Source organism: Parambassis ranga, chromosome 3 (assembly GCF_900634625.1).
Source record: "Parambassis ranga chromosome 3, fParRan2.1, whole genome shotgun sequence".
In the NCBI taxonomy this organism is placed as follows: Eukaryota; Metazoa; Chordata; class Actinopteri; family Ambassidae; genus Parambassis; species Parambassis ranga.
In genome coordinates this window covers 4,557,596-4,585,514 of record NC_041024.1, presented here as the reverse complement: position 1 = coordinate 4,585,514, position 27,919 = coordinate 4,557,596, and the positions used below count along the sequence as shown (strand labels likewise).

General features: G+C 42.2%; 1 protein-coding gene and 1 long non-coding RNA gene across 2 annotated transcripts in view; one reads left to right on the top strand and one right to left on the bottom strand.

The window, feature by feature from the left end:
* Positions 1 to 11,334, top strand: part of LOC114433266 (protein kinase C-binding protein NELL1-like) — a 201,504-nt gene extending 190,170 nt beyond the window's left edge. The window contains exons 17-22 of the mRNA XM_028401745.1: positions 1,340 to 1,533; positions 3,378 to 3,554; positions 3,830 to 4,054; positions 4,303 to 4,807; positions 8,660 to 8,674; positions 11,323 to 11,334. Of these exons, the coding sequence (XP_028257546.1) occupies positions 1,340 to 1,533; positions 3,378 to 3,554; positions 3,830 to 4,054; positions 4,303 to 4,353 (647 nt within the window). The 3' untranslated portion in view covers positions 4,354 to 4,807; positions 8,660 to 8,674; positions 11,323 to 11,334. The remainder of the gene's footprint in view (positions 1 to 1,339; positions 1,534 to 3,377; positions 3,555 to 3,829; positions 4,055 to 4,302; positions 4,808 to 8,659; positions 8,675 to 11,322) is intronic.
* LOC114433267 (uncharacterized) overlaps positions 3,442 to 27,919 on the bottom strand; it is a 44,118-nt gene continuing 19,640 nt past the window's right edge. The window contains exons 8-10 of the long non-coding RNA XR_003670348.1: positions 19,426 to 19,531; positions 3,810 to 4,041; positions 3,442 to 3,556 (exon numbers count right to left, since the gene is read on the bottom strand). This is a non-coding gene — a long non-coding RNA (uncharacterized LOC114433267). The remainder of the gene's footprint in view (positions 3,557 to 3,809; positions 4,042 to 19,425; positions 19,532 to 27,919) is intronic.

Below are 27,919 nucleotides of genomic sequence, written 5' to 3'. Positions count from 1 at the left end.
AGACACAGATTAAAGGCTGATGCTGCCTCTTTAAGCATATATATGTAAGCTAAAATAATGACAACTCTCAAATGCTTGATAGAAATTGTGTTTGATGTTCAATATCAGAGGTATCAGTGGGGCTTCCTAAACACACCGACACTCATCACTTCTGTGCAAACTAAACACACAGGGGGGAAGCAACGTTAGAGCTAACAAAAAGCAGGATTTCATTTTTATTATGTAGTTTCGCTTTTTCATACTTGCTGCAACAGTTGTAGCGTGCTGTCAGTGTGGTGTGGGTGTGATCGATGTCTGTAGGCAGCAGGTGCTGGCAGGGGAGAGCTGAGCCACTGTCGAAGGGACTTTGGTCTTTTTTTTCTTCTCTGAACAGCTCACATTTGAGGGAGGATAAAGGGGAGTTACATACCACAGCTTGATAAAAGGCAGGGACAGACTTTTGGCACCCTGTTTCCTGTGCTATGCTGATAAAGAAAAGTAGATGAGAATGGCATCCACCCTCTTCTCTGCTCATGTTGGTTCTTTTGGTCTGCTGGGAGGGGAAAGGTGAGAAAGAAGCTGACAGAGCAGATCCTTTGATGATTCAGCCGAATGCACAGAGAGAATATAAATAGGATGTGATTGACGGGACTGAAGCAATAAGCCAGTATGTTTGCAAAGTTTAGTGTGTATATACCAAAGACAGGAAATAGGGATGGACGAACCTTTGCTGAACTTAGCCATAGTTTTCTGAGGAGCAGATCTAAAGCTCAGTGGTTGTCATCTTGGCAATGCCTGGCTCCCAGTCTATACAAATATGAGCATTTCAGAGCTGAGGTGGGCTTGCAGTGGCATAAGAAGAATGTTGGACAGCTGTCAGTCAAATTTTAGTATTTTAACAGACAGAATGTGCATATCTTTAAGATGGAGCTCAATGAGGATGGACTTGCTTTGGGAGCCCCTAGTGCCCACCCGAGGAAGTGGAGTTGTGGCACATGTTGGGTTTGTTTTTCCCTCTGAAGTTACCACATGATTTATTCCACAAGAATTAGAATGCCACACTTTAATCTGTTGTAATGTGATGCTCACCTCCCTGACTGACCACAGCAACTTGTGAATCCAGCTACAATATTTGAATGCCATTAATTTGAAGAAATGATTGAATACCTTCAGGGCTGAAATATTAATTCTGCACAGCTTGAATGATTACAAATGTTACATTCAATGCCGGCCAGGCTCTCCAGAGTAATGCGAGGAAATAGGAAAAAATAATTAAAAGTGAATGTGCACATACGTTATGACATCAGCCACAAGGTTATTAAACATGTCCACATGCTTTCTCCTGCTTTTTGTCTTCCAGATATCGACGAGTGCAGCTTGCAGACACACTCCTGCTGGAACGACAGCGTGTGTGTGAACCTCCCAGGAGGCTACGACTGCGTGTGCACATCTGGTCCCGGTTGCAGCGGCGACTGCCCACAGGAGGAAGGAATCAGACGCAACGGAGAAGACTGGAAACCCAGCTTTGACCGCTGTGCTGTATGCTCCTGCAAGGTAGAGATGATGAACACACACATTTTCACCAGTTTACTGCAGCACTGTTTTCCCAGAAAACATCATGAGCATTGCCTTGATTTGGTATGAAGAGAGAAGCTTTTACAAGGAAACTTAGAGGACAGGTTTCTGTTCAAAAAAAAGACAAGAGCCTCCTTTGTTTTTCTTTTACTGGGTTTAATTTCACCAAATGGATTCTTCTTCTTCTCTTGCTTTGTAGTTTTTCTCTGTGCTCTCAGTGAATAAGCAGCACTTTCTGCTTCCACTGTTCTTACTGAAAACAGTCACTGAGGTCAGCGTTAGTCGGCTTTCAGGGTTCATGATAGTCCATCTTTTTCACTTTGTCACCAATGTAAAAGACTCACAAAGGTCCTAAAAATGTTGAACACAAACAATTTTGATCTCTGACCCCAGAAAAACACCTGTCCCCACCAGTCTGTATTTACATTGTGACAAACCTCTGTGGCAGCTTAACGACTTTTTCCTGTGCTCGGGAGTACTGTGCACTGTGGCTGCAGGAAAGTGAGGTATCGATCAGATTTGGAAAGGCTCAGTGAGTGTGATTAATATGAAACAGGCAGACAGACAGAGGGTAATTTTGGGCCCCGAAAAAAACCACAGCCGGCAGCGGTAGATTCACTGACGCCTTATCGGCTCATAAATTCTAAATTTATGACCATGTCGATCTTGCTAAGTATTTCAAGGACACTAAAATCCTTTGGTACTTGTCATGAGATTTTAGAACTTACAGACAAGTTTCATTTCATTTGTGAATGTGTAAGCTTTAGATTTGAGTTGTTTTCTGTAACATTTTACAAGCATATCAGGTAAAGATGCAGCTCATGTGACTCATGTGTGTGATGTGAAGGTAGCTGAACTTTACTCACGGAATGCAGCAAATCATCATTATTCACCAGGAAGCTACAGTAAACATTCATTTTAGACAGAGCCGGTACAGATCAGGATGAGACAATAATGACTTTATATGTTTAAAGTTTGTAAGTGAGAAGTCCAGCGGGGAATTTAAAAAGTTAGTGGCAGAGACAGTGTAAGTTTGTAGTATATAAAATAAGATTGTGACACTTGGGAGACAAGAGCTTTTGTTCAGCTTTTCCTTGAAATTTAGTGTGAGAGAAATTGACATTTAAATAGATAATTAGATTTAAGATGTTCACAAGTTTCAGAAGGCTTCCAAAATTAAATTACAGTAGTACAGGCTGTCACACCTACAGATTAAAAAAAAACATCATCAAATCTATTGCAAAGTTGTTGATGTTCAAAGTTCCGACCATTGTGTAGTTCTAGTTAGCGCAACAGTGGAGCATTGGCATGCAGGCCTGGGCTTATCCTTAGCATTAAAACCAACAGTCTGCCTTCCTGAATCCTGCCAGCATGGTACAATTGGCAGTTATTTCCCAACAAGTCCAGGGCCGTAACTGTAAAGACCAAGGCCATCAGCACTGGCGGCCTGGGACTCAGCAGTTACCATAGCAGGACAATATGCATCGATAAAACATTGGCTCTGTATTGCCCTTTTAATGGTATGCAGAATGATTTTATGGCTCTCATACATTTTCTAACAGTCATTTTATGTAACATTTTTACATCTCCATTACATCGTCGCCCCGGGGCGGATGGTGCTGGCTGTGAGGAGTAAAACGGACCATAAACTTTTCGGAGACAGAGAGCCAGGGACAGCGGTCGAGGCAAACTGATCAGACAGACTCCTGTCCTCATTGATCTTTCCAGTCCAATGCCACTTTGTATTGAAGTATTGTTAGCCGCTTCTTGCAGTGATGATCCAAGTCTGTTTGACCTGTTACCTCTTGATCTTGTTTGTGCAGGACGGACAGACGTACTGCAGGAGGAGACCCTGTGACTGTGGAGATCCAGATGAAGATCTGTTCTGCTGTCCTGGCTGTGACAACAGGCCCAGCAGCCAGTGTCTGGACCAGAGCGGGCGCACACTCTACCGCAGCGGAGCGTCTTGGCTGTACGGCTGCCAGCAGTGCCGCTGCATGGTCTGTATATAGAAACACACACATATACATAAGCTATGTGAACATAATATTAAATCATTAGTGTGGTTAAAGAGAAAAAAAAAAACATCAAATCTCCTCATCACAGAGCTGCTTTGTTTAATATCTGCCGCTCAGCTGTGTGTGTAAGAGCTGAGGTAATTACTACCTCTCTAATTTGCGATGTGGCAACACATCAGCATGTGATCTGTAACTGCATTTACACACACAATTCAGATCCCTTCCTGTATTTCTTACTTTGGTGTGTGTCCCTGCAGGAGGGGGAGGTAGACTGCTGGCCCCTGGTTTGCCCCGTGTTGATGTGCGAGTACACAGCAGTGGCGGAGGGTGAGTGTTGCCCGCGCTGTGTCACAGACCCCTGCCTGGCTGACAACCTGTCGTATGACATCCGGCAGACGTGCAAGGACCCCGCGGGCGTCACCCGCCTCAGCGGGGACACATGGCATATGCCCAAGTCGCCCTGCACCACCTGCAAGTGTAAGGTAGGTCAATGCAACAACAACAGTCTAATTTACAGACTTAACTAGGCATTTCAAATAAAAAACATGTAAGAAACGTCTGCTTTGTTTCCCTTTAACCACTTTAAACATTTGTTTTTGAGTCTGACTGAAAAGTAAGACAATAACAAGTAATATACAGACAGTGAGCTTAACTAAACAAAGACAACATGTGAAACAGTAACATGTTCAGTATGTATTTAACTCCTGCTTCTTCTTTCTGCCTGCTTCAGAATGGAAATGTTTGCTGTTCGGTGGATCTTGACTGCCTTCAGAACAACTAACACGCTCCCCTGTCCTTCCTCTGCCGTCCTCCTACTATGGAACTGCCACACCCGTTCCTCCTCTTATCTGACCACTTCCCCCCCTTGGATTCATAGGACAGACTCTTGCACACACATGTGCATGCCAGTGTGTGCACAGAAAATACAAACACGCACTGGACAGACTGTTTAAGGCTGTCATGCCGTAACTCTGTTGACAAACTGTGTGTGGCTAAGGAGAAGGCCACAGTCCCTCTCACCACAGTCACTGTGTTGTGTATATGTCTTTGTATTTGATTCCATTTCACTAAATGTCTTGAGGAAAACTGTTTAGTGTCCCAACCCCAGAGACAAACTAAATTTAAGCATAGGCTCGCTGTAGCCACAAGAACATGTTATACATATGAGATTTTTTTAAATAGCTGTGGACTAAATACTTCTTGAATGCAAAAGGACAAACATGTATTGTGTCCGAGTGACGGGTTCTATTAAAACCTTGAATAGTTTGGCACCTCTGAGTTCATTTTTGATTTCGCTTTAACATTAGGTGTAGTGCCTCTGGATGCAACTGAACAGACCTACAACCAATCAGAGCAGCGCAACATATCATGAGATTGCATCAAAAGCACTCCTGTGTACAGCCATCATATCAAGCATAGAGTGATTGGCTCTCAATAAGCAAGTGAGAGGCTGCAGGAATGATTTGTCACAACTCAGTTTTGTTGCATTCAGTTCAGAACCTGTCACCATGAATAACTGATACCAGCTTGTTCCATTTTATGGCAACAAATCCAGCCTCTTTTTTCTCAAGAACAACTGTATAACTACCTTTAGATGTAGTCAGAGGACACAGTACAAACTAGTTGGCCCTGCCTCCAGGTCCCTAAAATGCCAATTCTTAAATAAACCACATCCCTCAGATGATCCGGGCTCTGAGCTGGGACATACAGTAGCTACTGTCTGTTCCTCTAAGCCATCAACTCTTCCTGCCCTCACCACTGTCCCCTCAGTGTCTCAGTGCCAGATGCTTCTGTGTAACAACCATTGTGACATCACAAAGCATGTGAAAACAGTGTGCTAGTGCATATGGTTAAAAAAAAACAGATTCCTGCAGGCCAGAACAAGCACCAGCCATAGCTGTTGATTAAATCGGCAGAGCCTGTGGTGGGTTGGACCTCTCTGGGCTCCTGTGCTCTGCACCATATGGCAGAGTGGCACAGACACAGGAGAAAAAATAAAGCTGGAGAGAGAGTGGGGATAATTAAAGCCATGTCACACAGGCCTGGATTTGAGTATGCCAGGAGGTCACCCAGTGTTGAATCTGTTTACAGACAGCCAGGCTTATTAAGGCAGGAGAGTCCAGTGCTTCTCCTGCTGCAGTTCACACGGCCCCAGCTCTGATGCTGCTGCGCTCTCCCGCCCTGTCCTCTCCTCCACACCTCCCTGCATTGTCCTAAAACTTGTCCAGAGCCCTAATGTTTTAACTCGGAAGTCACCATTGCTACCCTGTGTGTTAGATTGTTGCCTCACGAGAAACCAGAATAAATATCAGGCACTGTCACGTAATTTTGTGAAATTAGCACAGACACTGAAAAGCAAATGATATGTTGTGGCCTTGACTTGTGTTTTGACAATGGGATAGCTGATCTAACATCTAACAGCAACTATACTCAAGCATAACCTATTTTAATAGAGCGATAACTTTCAAAGCTGGCTTCTACAGCCGAGGTCCGCCTGGAGGCTGCCAGCGCAGCTGCAGAGACCAGGATTCATTTTCCTCCTTCACTAGAATTCATTTGCTTCCTCACAATGAAAAACACACACTAGACATTGAGATAATCCTTCACAGAGAAAATGAAACTTATATTTACTTTCATCAAAGTTCCTTTTTGATTATGTAAGGAGACCGCGATCAGTTGGTGCCCAAAGTACATCTGTTACATCTGGTATGAAACTATTGCAGAAACACAATGGTTTTAACAGCAGCTAACAAAAGCACAACAACAATCAGAGATGATTTGACACATGCAAACTATAACTGTTTCTGCCAAATCTCAAAAACAACTTCACTGTAAAATGTGCCATGAAAGATACCACAACGTACATAATCAGTTCTCAACTCTTGTTCAACATCTCAGAAAACTTTGGCACCCTCACAACTACTATATGAAACTTCGCTGTAATGGAAAAACCTTTGACACATTTTATTTAGAATTGGATCCAGCTTTAGAGGTAACCTTGGTCCTCGCAGACCTTCTTTCATTTAACATCAGCCTCATCGTCAGATTTCAGCTCAAACTCAGAAAGGGTTCTTCATATTTTTTTTTTTAGTGTCAAGAGCAAATTGAACAGATACTAACACACAGTGGTAATTTCACAAACTTCTCGGAACAGTGCCTCTTTTTATAACCTCTGATTTCTCACACAGTCCTTGTGTGTCATCTTTTTTTGTGTGTGTGTCACTGTCACAACGCCTCTTGTAAAACTGAAATTGTAAAACCGTGCACAAACTACACACAACGAAAAAAACGTGATGTAAATGGTTACGTGTAAACCCACTGAAGTTTAACAGCAATCGAAAGCCGACATTTATATGAGAGGTTACTGAAAACGAGGTTTTTCAGGTTGCTCTGTCGACGGATTCAATATGAGACATGACTCCTGTAAAACACTATTTGCAAGTCTGTGTGTAAATGTTTTTACATACCGACGCTATGATACAATTATACAGTTTTTTAATTATCATTGTGTTCATGAATAACGTGTTAATTTTGGTGGACTACTTTTCTTTTTTTTTGTGGGATAGGTTCCTGTTTCGCTGTAAATACTGTGTAAAGGGGAAATGTACTGTAAAGAGAGTAAGACTATGTGAATAATTCTCACTACCACAGCTTCATAGGATCTGAGCATTGTAAGTCGGAGAGAAGCGACATTTCTATTGTTTTTACTATTTCTTTATTTTTCTATTCTTGCCTTAACCCTTTTAGTATCTGTCATAGTTTGATGTCCTTTTCACAGTATTAGGAGAAACATTATGGATTTGATTAGCCTGCGTGTGTGTGTGTGTGTATATAGATCTCTGATCAGCGTCTGTCTCTAAAAGTCTACAGAAGTGGATTTTGGAAATGAGTCGAGAAGCTCGGACAGACCTTTCACTGCATCGACAAGGCTTCCCCCCCCCCCTCTTTCCGAGTCACGTTTGTACAATCTGATGAACTGAGAAATCTCTTCAGACAAAATAGAACTATGTACACATGTAAAGAAAAGCTAATGTTGTTCTTGATTCTGTTCCTGCTAAACAAATGTCTTTAATGTCTGACTTTTTTTTTTTTTTACAAAAAAAGAAGAAGCAGATTCTGACCTTCTTTGCTCCTGATGTGCTCGTTCATGTTTTTAATAGGAGACCACAGCCAGGTCTGTTCATTGTTCCTTCTCCTGATCAGAGTGGCCAAAACTAATTGTACTCAAAGGGTTAAGTGTCATTTCAAGACTGTGTCGTGATAAGAGTTTGCTGTAAAAAAAAAACAAATCTTCATTTAATAAATATTTCAGTTGTTTACTTTATTATTACGTGTGGGTATTTGGCTTTAAAGTGAAGTGTTGACCGGCAGTTTGCTGCTTTTGGAGTCAACGGCCAAAAACTATGATATTTGGCCAAAGAGTTTGCAATCGCACCTGTCACTTCCAGCTTAAACGGAAGCATGTCCGAGCCTCAGAAATGAAAGGCCATCCCAAGATCTGAACACAGACCTGGTTAAGTCTTTCATGTTTCCTTTTTTTTTTTTTATCAGTGCCGCTCTTTTCTATTTCCTTCAGGAAATGTATGAAAGGCTGCGTGGCAGTAAAGATAAGTACGTTCTTTTGATGCCTTAATGGAGCTCTGCTGTGCCAATAACAGAAGTAGGTACAGCGTTGCTTTTGAAGGGTACATCCTGGGAAATATGTGAAAGCTGTGCAACATAGGACCTGACGTTTCATGTTGTTCCCTGCATTACCAATCAAACACATACACACAGAGCGCTGGGATTTATGCAAAACACCAAACTCCCTAAAGTGCAGGCATTCCCAAAACAGCCGGAAGTTTCTCTTTCACAACATACAAACTAATATTTCCTCACAGGATTCAACAACTGAGCCAAAGAGAGTAAACATAAAAAGTAAACTCCTTTCAAAACACCCAAATCCTTTTAATTTATTAAAAACCAAACCTGGCAGACCAGCAGCAGAATTCAGACACAATCTCTCCCTCTGTAACTGAAATCAGAACACGTAGACAAGGAAGCAGCCAAGAGACAACAAATAGATTAATCAAACCAAGACAAACTAGTGATTTAGTGTCAATGTATGCTTCCTGCCATGCTGGGACAGCTTCTATTGTATGACTCAATATTAACCTATAGGAGACAAACTCCCCTTCCTGTAATGTAGGTGTGGAAAACGAAACACACACCTAACAGTATTCAATGCAAAGTGTGTGTATATATATATATATATATATATATATATATGAGCAAGTGGCAATTCACAATATTCCACAGCAGGGTCACAGGTTGCTCAATCTTCATGTGAATGTTAATACGCTGTTCACACCCACTAATTAAGAGTGCTGGTGCACGTGCATTTTACCTCTTAAACCGAGATGCTAAAACTTTGCTGCCTTAATACAGATGATGGTGTTAAAATATTTTCACAGACTCGGTGCTGCGTGTAACAGCGAGGAAGGAGACACTACAAATAGACATCTAAGCCTGGACGTTAACTTAGCTGGGGGGAAGTGGTAATTAGTAGTGTATATAGTTGTGTATATATATATAGTGCAGCTGAGAAGATCTATTTTACTTTATCAGCACACGATGTATTTAAATCTGTCCATAAACACTGATTGGAACTGGTGCTAATATCAGGATAGCTAACGTTTGCTAAGGCTAACGCAGCGATGTCTTACTTCCTGTACAGTCTGGAGCGCGCTGCTGATGGCAACCATCTATTTTTGACAACGCTTAATCCATTTGATCAAGTTGACCACTGTGTGACGTCACATGACAGTAAACTCCGAGCTTGTTTGTTCCCTTCCTCTCTTCCTTCCTCTCCTTCCTATCTGCCTCCTTTTTTCCACTTCTCCTTGACTCTGATTTAAGTGAAGTGCTTGCTGGAGGACGGGCTCAGGGTGTCTGTAAAGTGCCTGGAGACAATTCTGATTATAAAAGAAGCCAGAGAAGCATCAAGTGTTCTTTAACAGGTTTCAAACCAAAGTCAATGTGCTCATTAATGAGTCTGAAAGATGAAATTCCACCACTTCCTGCAATGCATCATCTACTTAGTCCATGGGCCAGGCGAGATGTCGGTACCACTCAAGGTGGCAAAGGTTGCTTATACTTTTGAAGCATCCAGACCCCTGAGATCATCAGGGACAGGCCTACTGTGTGTACCCAGGGTCAGGACCAAACAGAGGGAAGCAGGATTCTGTTACTCTGCCCCTCACCCGTGGAACAACCTTCCCGAAGACCTGAGGTCTGCTCAGACAGTCACTCATTTCAAGTCAGGCCTGAAAACACAACTGTCCTATACTGCACTCTTCTCATTTGAGACTCTCATGACAGTGAGAAATTATATTAATGTCTAAAGAATGAAAACACAAATGAAGTGACATTTCCAACAGGTGAAGCATCTAAATCAAAGAAACAACAACAGTCCAATGGGGAACACAAAGGCATCCTGGGTAAAAGTCTGGAGCAAAGTTACAGCCTCCGTTCACATTTCCACCTTCGTGTGGATTTTTATTGTATCGGTGCATTTTTCTCATGGACCGCTTATAGTTGTTTCAATTCAATTCCAGCACTACTGTCCTCTCCCCCCCCCCCCCCCCCCCCCCCACAGATGACAACATCTGGGAACACAACAAATATCTCCACCAACCTTTACAGCAGCCTACCCACAGTTTACTCAGGAATACGTTGGCTGTAGCTGAATCATCACAGTCAATACACTGAAGCCTGTGTGAACATGGATGGCGTCGGAGTAGGAACCCTTTTTAATGAGCCTGTTGTATTTTTGTGGAAAATTAATAAATAAAAATGAAGAAAGGTTTGTTGTCACTGATGTAAACAACGGATTCTTTGAAATTAATCTCAGCACAAACGCTCTGGAGAGCACCAAACATTATACAGGAACTATTATGTCATCCGTCACAGTGTGGTTCTGTGTGTATCTGCTTGCCACAGATCAGTATGAACATCTTTATCTTAGATAGTGAATTGAGGTGCCTCTTGGGAGAGGAAAGGTTTCTCTAGTGAGCAGCGCTGGGGAGGGCTCAGTCAATTAACCTACTGCCTGTCAGCTGTAAAGCAACCGCTCTGTTCGCCATGCTCCGTCTGCTGCGGCTGTGATGAGCGGTGGCAGCCGTGGCCCTGTGTTCCCTGTCCGTCCCAGCTACAGCTCCCCTCAGCCATGAAGCCACACCACCCAAAGGTGCTTACCATTCATGGACTGGAACCTCAAAGGTTACCACAGAGGCTGTGAAGCGACTCCCTCAGCAACAGCTCTCATCTGCTGTATACATGCATCAGAGTGGAGGCGTGGTGCTGGGCCGCAGTGCTGGGGGGTAGAGCTAGCAACATGGAGGGCTCTAATTTAATTTAAAGTCCTTAATGTCTCGCTCTTTCTGATAGATTATTAGTTTTAAACAACAAAGAGAGATAAGAGTGTGGCATCAATTCAACGATACAAAAAGTAACAGTAGCAGAAGCCACCATCACTTCCTCATCCTGACACCTGCAGTCGGTCACATCGATCAGTTTCTCCTCTTCCTATGGATTCAAATGCAAGAGGCAAAAAAAAAAATACACTTACAGCACCTCAGGCTGAGAATTAATTCATAAACTATGTGCATGTAGCTGATGTTAATTCAACCCCAGCAAGGATTAAGGTGCGTAAATGCCTTATCGACATTCTGCCCAATCGATGTCTGTATAATGAAAGAGTACACCTGAGCCAGTGACACGTCGAGCCACACTGCCACTACTGACCTAAGGTCAGGCGGCGCCGTTGACTGTTTATTCAACCCAGTGTCATGGCATGCCTGTGTGTGCATAAGCATGTGTGTATTTAATGTATTTATTTGACCTGCTGAGCCCTATTTTGCTGATGTTAGGGACATTAAATTAAAATGTATGCATTACTTTATGATGCAGCGTACACAACAAAATTGATTAATGCCAACTGCTACACATCCAATTTACTTTGCTCTATATTCAGTGATATTCACAGGCCATTTTCTGCTAATGTTACAAGGCTAGTTAGCGTTAGCTAAAAACCTGGTGACATGGTGTTCAGCCTGCCACAGGAGAAGCCAGCATCAGCATTTAAATTGGGCCTTTTTTATTCCATCACTGATAGAACTTTTCCCTTGTCTTTATAAAGTGCAGATTCACATCTAAAGAGGAAGTCTGAATATACCAACAGATGTGAAAATGAATCACTTCTTTTGAATAAGAGTGGGCAGTTCACACTCCCCGAGTATGAATATTTCATCACGCTCCTGAAAGCATGAATAAGCTGGAGAAGGATGAGACGCTGCTCTAAGAGATCTAATAAAGATACACACAGGAAAACAGAGTGTGTATTAACATTTGATTCATTTGTATTTTAGAATAGTAAAAGGTTGTGGCATGACAAAAACCACCCTGATAAATGAACTCCATTGTCTACGCTGATCTGTCTGGGATTCACCCAAAGGTTCCTGAAGAGTCATTTTGAGCGAGGTCTTGGCAACATCTTGGCTTGTTGCCATGTTGTTGAGGCAGGGTCTGTCTGAACCCCTAAACAAGCAAAGAGTTGGAGCAAAAGCTGAGCTGAGGTGGTGTAAAACTTTACTTATGAAAGTTATCAACAGAGACCAAAGCCATGTCTTTGCACCAGGTTGTAATTTGGACATTTTAACAAGGGGGGGGGGGGGGGGGGGGTGTATGGGGACTGACTCAATTTTGGAGCCAACCCCCCCAGAGGCTCTGAGGAATATTACACTTCTGCATTGGGCTTCACCTCTCAGGCCTGAAAGTTAAGCTCACTGCGGCTGCAGAGCAAGATGATATAGAGCCTTATTGTGATGAGATAATCGACTCCTCTCGCCACGTATGGTATATTAACAGACTCCCTGGATACATGTGTGACACCACAGAAATGTGCTGCACTGAACTTTCACAACAGAATATCATTCAGAGATTTATTACACGTAGAATACTTGATGACCTCATGAAGGCACATGGTTGTGCCCATTTGCCCAACATCATCTGTACATGTCCTCCTACGTGTACCAGACACACACATGAACATGAGGTCAAGACCCTTCTCCTCATTTTGCTAAAAAGCATTCTGGGTAATCAATAAAACTGACAGAACTGCACTGCTTCAGCACAGTGCTCATCAGTTTGCTGATACATCGCACTTAAGACTAACCAGGGGAAGCTTTTTTTCCTGAAACAAAATAAATCTAAAGACAGCACGGCAGTCCTTTGGGTAATTTGGTGCATGGGAAATAAGATAAGTGCCAGTAAGTGCACCGGAATTGGCCATCGGGGCGTTTTTAGGATGCCATATCTGGCAGGAAATGACTGGAGAACAGAGTAAAAACCAATTAAACCATCAACAGTCAGCCTTCACCACGACCTTCACACACCCGCTCTGACCGGCAGCATTAATTTTCCGTCACAATTTATTAAGCGATAACATTCATCAATTAGGCAAACAGATTTAAATTGGAGAGGGCACACAGCCCAGAAGCACAGGCCTCCACAAGTGCCCGGCTTGACAGAATGAATTCTTGAAAAGACCTTGTACATCAGGAGGTGTCAGCACATGTGCATGTCTCTAACGTGCTTGTTTATCACTGTGTAAAGAGAATACAGATAATAAGTGAAGCAGGCAGCTGGCCTTTATTAAAAAAACATGCATTCACACAATCAGCCGTTCAACAGCTCAAGGCCCCTTTTTTTTTCCTGCTCTGCGGCAAAGTTGAGACAAGAAAAAAAAAATCCCCCTGAATGGGTTTTAATCATGTGCATAACAGACGTCTGAAAGCACAAGCACTGTAAATATTCAATGTAAAAGTAGAGGTGTTTTTTGAAGTTCATTTTTGAGTGGAAAAACTGAACTTAAAATATTCAGCATTATGTAAATCAGAACTAAATGGATGCTGTTTCTCATTTAAACATTAAGCTTATGTTACACCAGTGTGACACACGGCTTCTTGAAATGAACCAAAAAAAGAAACTGATTGCATAACTGCTGAATAATTACATCTAATTATACCCCCCCACACACACACACCTCCCTCTGTCCCACTCGCTCTGTGTTTTTGTTATTCGTTTCCTGTGCTGTGAAATCCTTAATCTGGGCCGAGGCAGGAAACTGGGCCAGATGCAGATGATCAATATATTATCTATAATAACTTCTTATTAGATGTGACAGGATACAGCCTCCAGCCATGTCATAATATTCATCCACACTGTTTTACTTTGAATAATTGTGTGGAAAAATCCCGCCTAAGCCAGCTGACTCCTGAAGTCTTGTCTCCTGAAGAGACTTATTTCAACAAACATTTATTTTCATGTGTTTGAAAGCAGAATGATACAGAAAGGTGTGTTAAATCAAAAGAGCCGCACACTGTGGCCACTTGATGCATAGTTTACAGCCCTATGATGAACAACTTAAACAAATCCAAACATCTTGACTTCCTTTCTGCCCTTCGTGGATGGTTCGTCCATCTTTATTCATTCATTTATGGAGAAAAACATCATCAGGAATGTTTCTGACTAGAAGCAATTTCTGCGCTCTCCTCTGAGCTTCATGCTGTCTGGGCCCGCAAGCCAGGACAGTGTGGAATTCAGGCAAAACAAAACATAAAGCATATGATCTGAGCAAGGAACAACAACTACGACTGCACTCGATGCAATCAAAGCATTAAAAATGAAAATAGCTGCTAATAAACATCCATCGGGTGAAGGAAAGGGCGGGGGGGCTGCTGCCTTTGTCTGGAGGGGGCTCTGGTTGACAACTTCTATTATTGGTGACTGGCTCTCCCTTTCAACTGTTCGCTTCACAGTCACGATTTGAATCAATGCAGCTGTCAGTCAGTCAGCACAGAGGAACTGCTGGCATAAATTAGCTGCTCTATGGAAGCATTACTGTTACCTGTAGTGTACAGCAACAACTAATTAACTGGACAAATGAGGAGAGAGTCGGGCAGCAACCAAGCAGCAACCTTCGGGGCTCAGACTTGAAGCCAATGCAGAGTGATGTAAAGTGCAGTTCACGCCACAACTGCTAGGGGCTGGCTGCAAAAGCTGGTCAATCCCCATTGACTCCCATGTTAAAATGGCCAACTTCACAGCACAGATAAACATGCTTACAGCCTGGTTCCAAAAACCATGCTGGTCTCGATAAGTTTCCTGCTAATGTCAGCTGTATGAAGGTATTTTTTTTATGTAACTCACTTAGGGCAGTTAGGGCACACAGTTAGGGCTGAGTAAAATAATCGATTCAATCGATTTCGGATCGATTCCATTTAAATTTCGCAGTATCGATTCACAGGGCATTTTTTTGTGTTGTGTGATTTTCCTCCCTCAGCGGTCTGGTGCGTGATAATGCAGCTGCGCAGTCGAACGTCGCGTAGTTGAGGCCCAAATGAAACCTGAAGTGTGGAATCATTTCAAGTTTAAAAAGACAAAGGACGAAGAGCTTGATAAAACCAAGGTAGTTTGCAAGATATGCCAAGCAGAGCTCAGTTATTGTAGGAATACTACAAACCTCAGAAACCACCTGACAAGGTACCACACTATGCTAAACTTAGCTTCCGACAACACACGGCCCGGAGAAAAACAAAATAAACTGAAGGACCTGCTAGCATTACCATCAGAGTCTCCGCGGCCCATAAAGAGGCCATCACAACTTTTGTTTGCACAGATTTACGCCCATACTCGGTAGTGGAAAATGAAGGATTCCTACAGCTCATGCAGGTGCTGGAGATATTTTCATTATTTAAGAGCAGATTGAATTGATTCAGATTGAATGAAATCGAATCGTGATTCATCAGTTTAAAACCCTAAGAATCAAAATCAAATCGATCTAGGAAATTGACTGTGATACCCAGCCCTAAGTACAGTTACCACTTTGAGTGTCAGACGGCTGCCGTATCAGAGCACGAGCTTCCTGCTTCCGTGACTGCCGAAATACCATGAAAACTGTCAGAGAACTGACGGTCCAACAGGACGACTGCAAGTAGCAACAGTGACTACATTACTTCAGAGTGGGAGGTTCAAATTTAAAAAATGGTTTTCACTGCATAGACAAAACGCATTTAAATGCGGATACATACTAGCTTGGATGCTGACATTCCTCACACTCACAGCAGAGCTTTGAATGTCTCTCACACTTTAATTAACCTGAGTTGCTAGATGGAAGACATCATGCAAAAGACCTCTGAGTGAAAATCAGACTCAGAATCAGAATCACTTTATTTATCCCCGAGGGGAAAACAAGACAAATCTACCTGAATACAGGCCGATTCTAGTATGTCCAAGTCCTGTAGCTAACAAACTCACTACAAACACTGCAAACTTCTCCTTCTACAACTCTCTGCAAATAAGTAAAATTGAGAAGTGCATGTTGACTGATACAGCCATATAGTAGTGCACAATTTTACACAACACCTGCCTTGATGTTGATGCTTTAAAGGGAAATCCCCTAATATATTTTTATTTCACCATCTAGGTTTAAGTGTTAAAGGTGTAAAACAAAACTTGCAAAATAAGTTTACTTAACTCTTAGTCACACGTCGCCCTGTTAGATTGAAGCTTGTGTTCACATTCCTGTATGGATGCACACAATCTCAGATCATCTGAATCTTTAATCAAGTTAATTCTCGATTAAGAATTGTTTCTCCAGACTAACAATTATTATTATGCATTAATACAAAATCAAATTTGTGTTTGTACTTGAATGTATAAATATTCAAAATGACATTTTAAAAACACATGAAGAAAGTCTTTGCTGGTCCCCCATGTGGTCAGTGTCAGCTCTAAAATGTCTGCTTGTGCCCTTTTTTCCAATATAATCAGACATGTTGGTCCACTGTCAGTGAGTTTGAAATAATGGCACACACTGACTGAAGTAGGAGTAGGTGTGTGTGTTCTTGCTGCTATGTAAAAACGACTGCGACATGACTATCACCAAGTAATGAGACAGGAAAAATGTTAAGGGAGCCCTGGGAGAGGCACATAATGAAGCATTGTTTGCGGGATGAAAATGTACATACACACACACAGACACACAGATGCAGGTAATGAAGCATTGTGGGAGGTTGAGCCTGGCTGAGGCTGATAACATCCCGTTGTGCCTGATGGAGGACAATGGGCCGTAGAAACGGAACCACACCGTCTGTGCACCAAAGTCTACCGTCATCTTCCTGACACACACACACACTTACACAAAGATGGATGGATGTACCTAAAAGTGAGGCTGATAGAGGTGTGAAAACGACACTCTGTGCTCATTGTGCCAGGGCTTTGCTTCCCGGCCAACATTGATCATCACCGGCTTCGACCCTTGAGCCCAATCAGTTCCACAAACTACTTTAATTAAAAGACACATTTTCATAAGAACAGAGCCAGCGGATCACTGTGGGAACTCCTACATATGGACACCTTCCAGAAAAAACTGAAAATGTTCCCAAGACAGCAGTGCTTAGACTGCTTAGAGGCCTGAGTACTTTCTCTCCCTTTCTGTTGTCCTCTGATGGTTTTTGTTTGCCAAAAGATTAACGCTTCCTCTCCAGAATGTCTACCACAGCGCCTGTATTTGTATTTGATGCGGATAGTTAGCCAAGGCAGGCCGATCAAGCTTCCTCTAGGCTTTTGTTTCCAACAACCTGCTCTTGTCTTTGCTCTTGGTTGATCTGGACTTGCAAACAACAAAATGAAACCGAATGCTTTATCTGAACGAGCAGATGGAGAACATCCCTCCAAGAAACTCATGGCACATCAGTGGACACCGTGGTCTAGACAGAGTTCTTCCTCAGAAATTATAAGTGGTTTGTTATGTTTGGAACAGCTGCTTTGTTTGCTGGAATAATGAAGGGATATTGATATGGCTCAGGCAACAGACAAGTACGAGTACTGGAAATAGATTCTAAGAGTCAATTAACCTTGGGTAGATGGAGGTTGCAATGCACTTGTTTCCAGACACCAGCCAGTCTTGAAATTTGGATCTTATTGCAAAGGAAGCCCGAGGAGGAATGTCTGCTTTCCATTATAAAAAAGGCTGGCATCCATTTTCCCCAGATAATTTCAATTATATGAAATAAGCAAGACATTTTGGAATTAGAAACGTGCTTCAGTTATGGTGGAGAAAAAAAAAATTGCAGCAGGAGGAAAAGAACAGAAAGTACATGCATTTGAACATGTGCACAGTTTAGAATAAATTTCTAAGATGACAAAGTTTGTCCAGGTTATTCTTCCTGTTTCTTAGCTCTCTTCTATTTCTAATGAGACGTGTTGGTTGACGCCACAGCTCCTAACTCTGCCCCTCACTGTTTAGCAAATCCATCTGTACCTTTATTCATGGCATCTAACCTGTGAACACGTATCACAATCTAGGGCTGCCTCCCCGCAGCCTGATGCCAAATGCTGTGGCCTGGTTTACCAACAATCTGCTGCTCAGCGGGAGGCAGCGAGAGGAGCGCTGCAGAATCCCTCGGAGGCTGACCTACAGGGAGAAAACTCTCTCTGCAGACTTCAGGATGAAATCTAGTCTGCTTTCATATCTACAAGGTTACCATAGTTACTAAAAGTGGGATACTACAGTACTATTTTACAGATAGGTGTGAGAGAAGATAGGGCTGCACAAATGCTGGACAAGTGGACATTTTGATCTGCCGGTGAAGTAAAATAAAGCCGATTATTAGGGCTGGGTGACACAGGTCTGTACCAAGCGGCAAACTTGAAGTGTCAAAACTTGTAGTTCACGCCGCAACCACTGGGGGCTGGCTCCAGAAGCGAGTCATTTCCCATAGACTCCCATGTTAAAATGGCCGACTTCACAGCAGAAATGAACATGTTTACAGCCTGGTACAAAAAAAACATTCTGGACTCAAATAATAGGTTCCCTTCCAGTGTCAATTGTAGGGGGGGGTGAATCTTTTTACAACTCACTCGTTTTAATTATATTCAGAGCGTTGCCGCTTGAGTGACAGGCGGCTGCCGTATCACAGCGCGAGTTTCCTGCCTCCACAATTGCCCGCCCCCCTGAACTCCACGCGTGCTCCCCCTCATTGTCCATATTTGGAGTTCTGGCGGACATGACGCTGCCAACATGGCGGCGGTCAGCAAGTGCCGTAGCCTCCCACCGAGCCTCAAAACGGCACTTCAGAAACAAACGGGTGATGTCACAGAAGCTCTGTCCATAGATTTTACTGTCAATGGTCTGTACTGAATTAGATGGTAATGTATCACAGGGGTTCTTGAGATTATTTCCAAAAAGCCAAAACCAGAACAGCCCAACTCACATCAAATATGTGGCTAAACCCTGACATAGCATCACAAAGACATTCACAATTTGACAGATTGAACTACACACAGGAGGCAGGGACAATAAACTATAAAGATTGTTATAAGATTCAAGATTTAATCTTTCAAAGTCATTTGGTTGCTTTTCTCGTCATTAATGCTAAGACTTGTAGCTTCGAAGCTAAAACAAAGGCTATGCAGAGAATCCAACAAAGCCCACAAACAAAAACACAAATGCTACAGGAGCACAACACCTACTCCTCACCACTACTAAAGGTCATTTGTCCAGCCTCTTTTCATAGCAGCAAAGCAAGCACTAAGAGCACAACAAGCAGAGAGTCTAGATTTCAGGTTGTTCTATTTATTTGTAACACTGCCACCAAGCTTTAACAGGAAGACTTGCAGTTAAAAAACTCTGCATAGCACCAACGCGGTCCCACAACAGTATCACGCTGGAACCCGGAGGCACATCTTCCACTTAATGTGTTGTCCTACTGTGTGTCACGTGCACGTGTGAATAAGTATGTTTACTCACAGTATGTTTCACACTCCCACTGTGCATCAGCGGCTGGATTCAGCATGATCGGTGCACGACTTCAGACAGCGTGAATCCTTCGGTGACTGCTGCAGGGGACGAGGAGCTGTGAAGAAAGAGGAGGAGGAGGAGTTAGACTATGGTATCTGACATTTACTGGCCTTTGGCTGCATTATCAGGTACTCTGCAGGAGAGACCACAGAGGATGACTGAATATACAGGACATTTTGTACAGGGTACCTTCCTAGCCTTCAGCTGAAGCTTAACATGTGGTAGACATAAAACTACAACTGTATGATCACAAACACTAAGTGAAAATATGGCTTTTTGAATCCAATTTGATTGGAGTTTGTTATCATTATTCACCAACGATTTCAATGCACTCAAACCCTAAATTCTCACATTTGTCTGCATGTGCACGAAGACCTAAATATTTCCCCCTTTAAGGTCCTGGCTGTGTCCCCCCCTCTTGGCATGTGATTCAGATTTGAGCCTCTCTCCCATCTCTGCCCTCTGTGCTCACTCCGTAAATATCATGGCCCCTTCTGTGGCATGAATCCCTCTTAATACCCCGCAATCCTTAACAGCACTGGGCAGAGAAGCACAGACACAAGATTGACCCTCTATTTTGAAGGGATGATGCTTCATGGGGTGCCAGAGCAGCCGCAGATTATATGTCGCTCATCTTGACAAAGAAACCAGAGACGGGTTGAAGTCTGCCCATTAAAATGTAACCATTTAAAAAAAAAAAAATTTCTATGAAAGTAAAGATGGACATGAGTGTACTTTTGATTTTAACTTATAAACATTTAATGTGTGACAGAGTTTAAGCGATAACAGCAAATCAAAGGCGGCCAGAATCACCACTGATGAGAGTGCCCTGCAGTAATCATGGGAAACATTAAAAAACAACAAGTTACAGAGGAACAGTGAAGAGGAACACTGGACGGCATGCGACTGAACAGACCCGCCTTGTTTCTGAGAATAAGGAGGAAGCACAAAGTGATCACAACCATCACTGCTGTAATAATTCTATAAGGTCCTGAGCTTTTCATGTAAAGAACAATCGGATGATAATTGTTGTTACATAAATGAAATATTTGTTCACAGCCTGTATTCTGTAAATAAAATGCTTCTACACAATTAATAATGAATCTTTACAAAATCTCCACGTGAGCAGTTTTGGCTAATAAACAGCAAACTAAACCTCTTAAGATGAAAGCGAGCACATCACCTAAAACATGCAGGTAATGACTATACTATAGGAAATAACTGGAATATGTGCATATATATATGTCTGACATGATCCACAATCCCATTTCTCCAAACTTCATCCATTCCTGAAATCATATCAGAGTTGGTTATACTTATTATGTATCCAATCTCCACATTCAATAACCACGTACTTTGGTATTGCTCAGCCTGTGTAATACGAAAGAAAATGATGATGTAAATCATTAACGACATGCAATAGGAAGAGAAGAAACCGAGAAACAAATAAGTTAGTGAGAAGTGCTTCAGCTTTGTGATTGGTGACCGCAGATGGTAAAAACAAGAAGTGGGAGACAGCAGCAAATGAAGCAGGAAAGGAAGGACGGTATGAAAAACTTCCCTGCACACCGACAAGCCGTCATTAAACCTGCCTACGGCTGAGAGCAGGGAACAAATCTTCCCCATTTGTAAGGAAATCTGGAACGTATCCATATTCATGTGTGTGTGTGTGTGTGTGCAGCTATGTGTGCAGGACACGCGATATGACTCTCCTCCTGATACAAGGCTGACATTTCAGTCATCACCAGGGGGGGAGGAACCGTGTGGAGAGAGCGCGGCGCAGCCCTGGACAGTGTCACAGCTTTCTGCTCGAGTGCAGAGCTTTGCATAATTACAGAACACCAAGTGGGCATCTCTTTGTCTGATAGTGCTGGAGGGAGTCTGCATGACTCAAGGCAAAGAGCATGTACCTCCTTTAAAGAAGGCATTATCACATCTCCTGGCTGGTGAGCTGAGAGATCTACCTGCTCTGAGGCAGGGGGGTTTGTCATCATGTATTTAAATGTCTAGTATTTCACTGCATCACTTACAAAGTGTGTAAATATAGCTGCATCAACACATTATTTACCATGTCTAAAAATACTTAATTTAATCTAATTTAATAATTGAATATTCTGTCTAGAAAGTATGGAAAGGCTTTACAGAGGTTTAAAAAAACACTTCTAACTTCCTGTGTCGTGAAATGTCACAGCAGAAATTATAAATTTAAACACTGCACGCCTTCTGGGCAGGCAGGAAAAACATCCAACATACGACTGAAGAGCAGCTGCTGTAGGTGCTGTAGTGATGCACAAACACAGCCACTCACTGCTGTGTGGGACAATTATATATGTATGAAAGATACTTTCATTACTGGCGATTATAAAAAGAGTCTTAATGCAATAAAATCGTAAGATTTTAACAGAATAGGCAAAAATTCAAAACACAAACATGAACTACAAAACTTTAAAACAAGAAAACTCTTCTACAATCTTGTGTTATTGGCCGACGGATGGTGACATAACATGCACCTAATATCAAAACAGGTCAGTGAAATGCACCCACAATGCACTTCTGTGTGGGAGGCCCCACGTCAAGAGTTCACACAAGTAAACTGCAGATTCTGAACACCGGTGAAACTTGATGTGCCCTTTCAAAGACAAAAATACACGTTCCTGCCTGCGCCACATACCGAGATAAATAAAAGCTGGAACAACAGACCACCCTGCTGTGCTGTGACGAGACAGAGACAAGGAAGGAGAGATAAAACAGATCTAATGGCTGACACTAATCACAAGAGCAGAAGATATAAAAACAGGAGAAAGGGTGATTACTCTGCTGATGTCTGAATAGGAAATTGAAGGTGAAATGTCCAAAGCTGCCTTCTGCAGCAAGAGTAATATAGACAGCCAAAGCCAACATCTCCATCTGGGATCAATACTTTGTAATCCAGGACACACGCACGCATTCATTACGTTCTCACCTCTAACACATTTTACTTTTTCTCCCATCCTCTTAATCTCTGACCCACTCCTTCATTCCACGCTTGACATCTGAGGTCCCGAATCTCAACAAACTGGACAGAGACGAGTCGGAAAGTTCTTTCCTCTTTACAGTTTCTCTGCTCCTGATAAATATCTCACAGTTTAATGACGCAATTTTGCTGAAAAGTTCAAGATCATTACCAGCCAGGAAGTGAGAGGTGCATACGTTACCAGCAACTAAAAACAATGAGAGTGAAAAATACGGCCTGGCTCGGTGTACGGGCTGTTGTATATTTATGGGAACCCATTTGCTGCGGCTGATATTTGTAACTAGGAACGGGCGGCCCACTGCGCTGTGTCTACAATGAAATATGAAACCAGTAAAGCAGAAACAGGGACTGTGTGAAGAAGGTTGCCCTGGAATACTCGTTCAGGTGGGTAAGTGATGCCACCTCACCCGATGAGGACAGGCTCCGGCTGTACGCAGCGCAACACAACACACAAATGATCTGAGTGTCTTTTTTCACGTAGTGAACTACACGGAGGTTGTCCCATTTATTAATATATTAGTAACAGGTTAGTTTTACATTGCATCTGTTACTGTAAATTATTATGAGCCATGCAGTGTACTATTATAATGAATATTTTAGTTTTTGTCAACAATAGTTTGTTGTTGTGGTGAAGACTATGTTCCTGCTTGTCGAGCTCGTCTGTTACACATCTCAGCTACCAAATAGCCAACTGCTTAACTAATGTGAATCAAATTCAATATATTAAAACTACAATTTCACAGTGATACAACATAAAGTAGTTTTAGGGTGTGCAGCACATCCTTTTGATCGGTTTCAGTTTTATTGTGGTGATAATTATAATAACTTTGTATTACTATATTATCAAATTGTAAAATGTAATTCTAAGAATCAAGAGTTCCTCAAGGGAATAACACATAAAACTTTGAAACATTGGCTTTTATACTATTTTTAAAAGGGGCATGAATATTTGAACCAAACGTGACCTGTGCCAACCCATCCATCCAATATAACATGTTGTTAGGGGGGTTTCTGACCTTCTGTTGGATCTAAATGGAAGGTCAGAGGACCAGCAAAGACATTAAGATCCATCCATGTGCAGTCACACTAGTGCTGAACTCTGCCTACAGATTTTGCCAAAGTCTAAAAAAGCAGCTGTTTGTCTTCAATCCAGGACAAATTAGCTTTCATGCTTTATATCAGATCTGCTGGTACTAATACTGAACTTTCGTTCAATCCGTTAGTCGTTGATCAAAAATCTATCTCTGTATTTAAAAGAAGGGATTCAGAAATTCTACCAGCCTGCTGCAAGACTTTACAGAATGTCCAAATGACTCCTGGGAAAGCAACCTTCTAATCTGACACATGCGAACGTTTCACACTCTCCATTTGACCTCAACAACATGCATGGCCTATGTAACTGAGAGCTTCAAATCTGCCAACCTTGGAAAAAGGAAATCATGACAACTTGAAGGCTGCTGGCTGTTTGCTCCTACATCATAAAATATGATACATTTTTTTTCCCTCCACTTGCTTACACTGCATTAAAGATGCAGAAGAAGAGCACCTTGGATCAAAAGGAATTGATCCCATCACCTCAATCAGGTCAACCTTTAGGTTAAGCGATCAAATACTACACTGATTTGGATTAACCAAACATGGCCCTACAGGTGTCAAAATGTGTCTACTGTTGACTTGCCCAATGAGTAACTCCACCTTTCACCCAGGACACGCTGGGATAGACTCCCCTGCAACACTGAGCAATGGAAGCAGTTGAGGAATTGGATGAATAGATGGATCTCGTTGATATATCTCCTGCCTTTCGGGCGTGATGTTACACCTCGCAAGCGTTCAAAGGATGCTTTTCCAATTCAGAGCCAATCAGGGAGAAAATGGAAATCTCACTGGGCTGTGTTATTTATACACATAGACCCTGCTTTCTGTGTGCTGCCATCAGCATTCTGCCCTCATTATGCATGCACGCACGCACACACACACACCAAGACAAAGATGGATATTTTGCATTGATGTGATGCTGGATATATGGCAGAAAGGATGTCCTAACTTCCAGAAACTGCTGTGTTTCACTGCTATATGGTTGTTGGGCTGTTCAAAACGGCATCAACAACAAATCATTCACACTTTCTAAGCTACAGCTCTGATTTCAGCTTTGTATATAATCCAAACTAAATTCATTCGAATTCCTTCTTGTGAATAAATAAATACAGGTGAGAGGCACGTCTAGAAAAGTAAAAACTAAATGTTTGATGAAGAGGAGGACAAGAATACGAGCTAGTATTAAGAGCTCATACTCTTAAACTGGCACTTCTTAGGATTGACACGGTGACATGAGACATGATATAGGATTGTATGTTTAGTGCTTATTACTCATCTTTAATGGCTGACATTTGACAGCAGCCATATGCTGGCTATGAGCACAGCTGCAGCCGCCCTGACTTTGCTGTGCTGGATATGGTTATTGTTCGAACTTTGACTGCTGGTATGAAGCTATGAGCGTGTCCTGCTGTTACTATTAGAGCCTGCGGTGCTTTTATTAACAATATGTTACCGATGCACTGCATGGGTTCAACAATAAAGGAGCTTCGATAGCAGCACGTAGCCAGGAAAAAAAAAAAAAAAAAAAAAAAAAACTGGACACTCAACACTTGTATCTATCAGAGAAAGTGTCACAGCATGAATAATAACAAGCAAACCACAGTCATATTACCTCAAGGCTGCACTTATAATCAGAGCCCTAGAGGTCAGGCAGACCAGTAGTGACTCTTGTTTCCTGTCTAAATACAACGAGGCAGACTCATACCTACGGCCACAGCTGAAAATATACAGACCTCCACTCGCACTATACAAACACTGTACTCTACTACAGCCTTTATCTAAAAAATATGTAGTGAAATGTACTGAAGTAACACAAGACTTATTGTAAGGCACTATAAAAACTACTCTAGCGACCTTTCACTGGCTTTGTACATACCACCGCGGAGTGAAATCACTAATTGGATGAGCTGACCCTTGAGTTAATTCAGTTTATTCAGCCGAGGACATTCATCTTTTACTTATTATACCTCAGTGACTTGATTCGATTTCAATAGAATAGAACAGACGGCAAATAAAAGCCAGTTATTAACTGGTCAATCTTTTAGAACCGGCAACAACTTACAAGAAGAAAGTTTTGTGAAAACTGACACTTTTCACCCGGGTATTGTTACAGCAATTAATTTCATGGATCTGTGTTTCTGCTGCATCAACTGGGGGATTAAAGAACAAAAGGAAGAATTAAAGAAAATGACTGAACGGAGCAGAATTCAGAGGAGGACGTGTCACTGCGGCAGGGTCTTAAATTCTGAAGGGGGAGCACCAAAAAAAACACGGGGACCATCTCTCTGACACCAGAGAGGTTTAATCATCTCTCACAGTTTCACACATCATCGCTCTTCGCACCAGATTAGACAAATCACTCCTTTTAATAAAGCCTATCGGGAGTTTGCAGACGCTCAAAGGAAATTGCAATCTACACTGTCTCAGTCAGTGTTAATGTCAAATATCTACATGAGTCCCTTTCCAATAAATGCTGCTATACTGTTATTACCTTGTTGGTCACAGAAGGTCACGACCCCCGGTGATTGCCAGTATTTTCTGCTGAAATAAAGCTGGCTGTAGAAGATGACTCTGGCAGTTCTGATGCCACAGATGGTCTGAAGTCATCAGCCTAATCTGCTGCACCTTTGAGGCAGAGCCACAGGCACAGCCGAAGGTTCAGGCAGCCATTGTAATAGATGAGGTGAAATTATACAGGATGATGTCAGGAAGTGTTTTGCATGTTTGTATGTGAACTTCTTCTCCTTATATTACGCTAGCACAGTGAACCAAATGTGGATAACTGTCAGTGCATGAATACAGGGGCTTTATATAAGTATATTTTATTTTGAGAGTTGGGTTGTTAATGTCAGTCCTGGCCTGCCATGTCTCCCTGCCTGCAGGCTGGCCTGGTTGGCAGCTCATGCCAATCTTTTGTTTTTGCTATCCACAAAAATACAAAAGATGTGTTTTTCTTTTAAAAGGTGTGCTCCTGGCCTGCAGTGAATACACATGTTACATAATACAAATATGTACACTTGCACAAGTGAGGTATCACTTCTTCATCATCTTTGTTTGAGTCGTGACTACACTAACACCACCAGAACTATCGGCCATTATATAGTGTGTATTTGTTGCACAGGTTTTAACAAGGAAGAAAAAAAAATCTGTGCATCAGAGTGCAAAGACAAAGTGGGCACCTTTTGTTTCTTTTCTTTCTCCTTACTCTGAACAGTGTTGCCAAAAAAAGTTCAGCAAAGAAGCCCAGATGGCCTTTATTTGAGTTACACCCTCCAGAATCCCCGAAGACATCCTGAGGCGTTCCCCAACAAGATATATAGTCCCGCAGTGTTTTGGTTCTGCCCCTGGGTCTCCTACTAGAGCCTGAAATACCTGAGGGAGATGTCCAAGAGTCATCATAGGATGCCAGAACAATCAGAGCCATTCTGTGCAAATGACCAACACACATCTGCTCTGCTGTGTCCCATCCCTGTGGGTGAGCCCATACAACCTGCGACGGAAACTCATTCCAGCCTCTTGTTTTTTTTTTCAATTTCACTCCCTTAGTTACCGAGCACAGTGTGTGTTCCGAGATGAGAAAAGCAATGTACACTGGTAAATTGAGACAACATTCTCAATTGACAGTCTGGTGCAACATATCCAGCACTGAGGACTGCAGACCAATTGCCCAGTAGGTGTTAGTTATTCAAAAGCAATGCTTTCTCTAACAGCTCTGGGGCTGAGGAAAAACATCAACTTTCTTACAAGGTTCACGGTCATGTCAAGTCAGATTCAAGGGGGCCCTCGATCCAATCTGATTGCAACTTTGTCACTTGATGCGTTTATACCTTGTACCTTGTACAATTTACCAGATTATGTCTGATTTTCCACATACTTACGTTTCCATTAAGGAAACTAGAAAACAAACAACAATCTAGCTAGAGCTCAAGCTATATATCTATTTCTCAAGGTCACAATAAAAGTCAAAATGAACGAAGATGGTAATGGTTTTTAATCATGATACATATATCAGGCGCTATAATTAGTTTGGTTGCCTAGCAACCAAACTCTTGTTCTTCACCGTTTCTTCTTCTTTCTTATTCTTCTGTATGTTTTTTGGCGCAGCGTATCTTCAGCATACATTGACTGATTTCAGCCATTCAACTATCAAAATGTTCATCTCACAGACGACATTCCGGGTTTTTCAAAAAATTATAATTATAAAATAAAATATTAAGCAATTTCGGTGTCATTTTTAACATGGGAGTCTATGAGAGAGCCATTCAACGAGGGTCATCTGCCAAATGTATCTCCTCAAACATTTTAGTCTTAAAACGCTCATTAGATGCTGCTCTA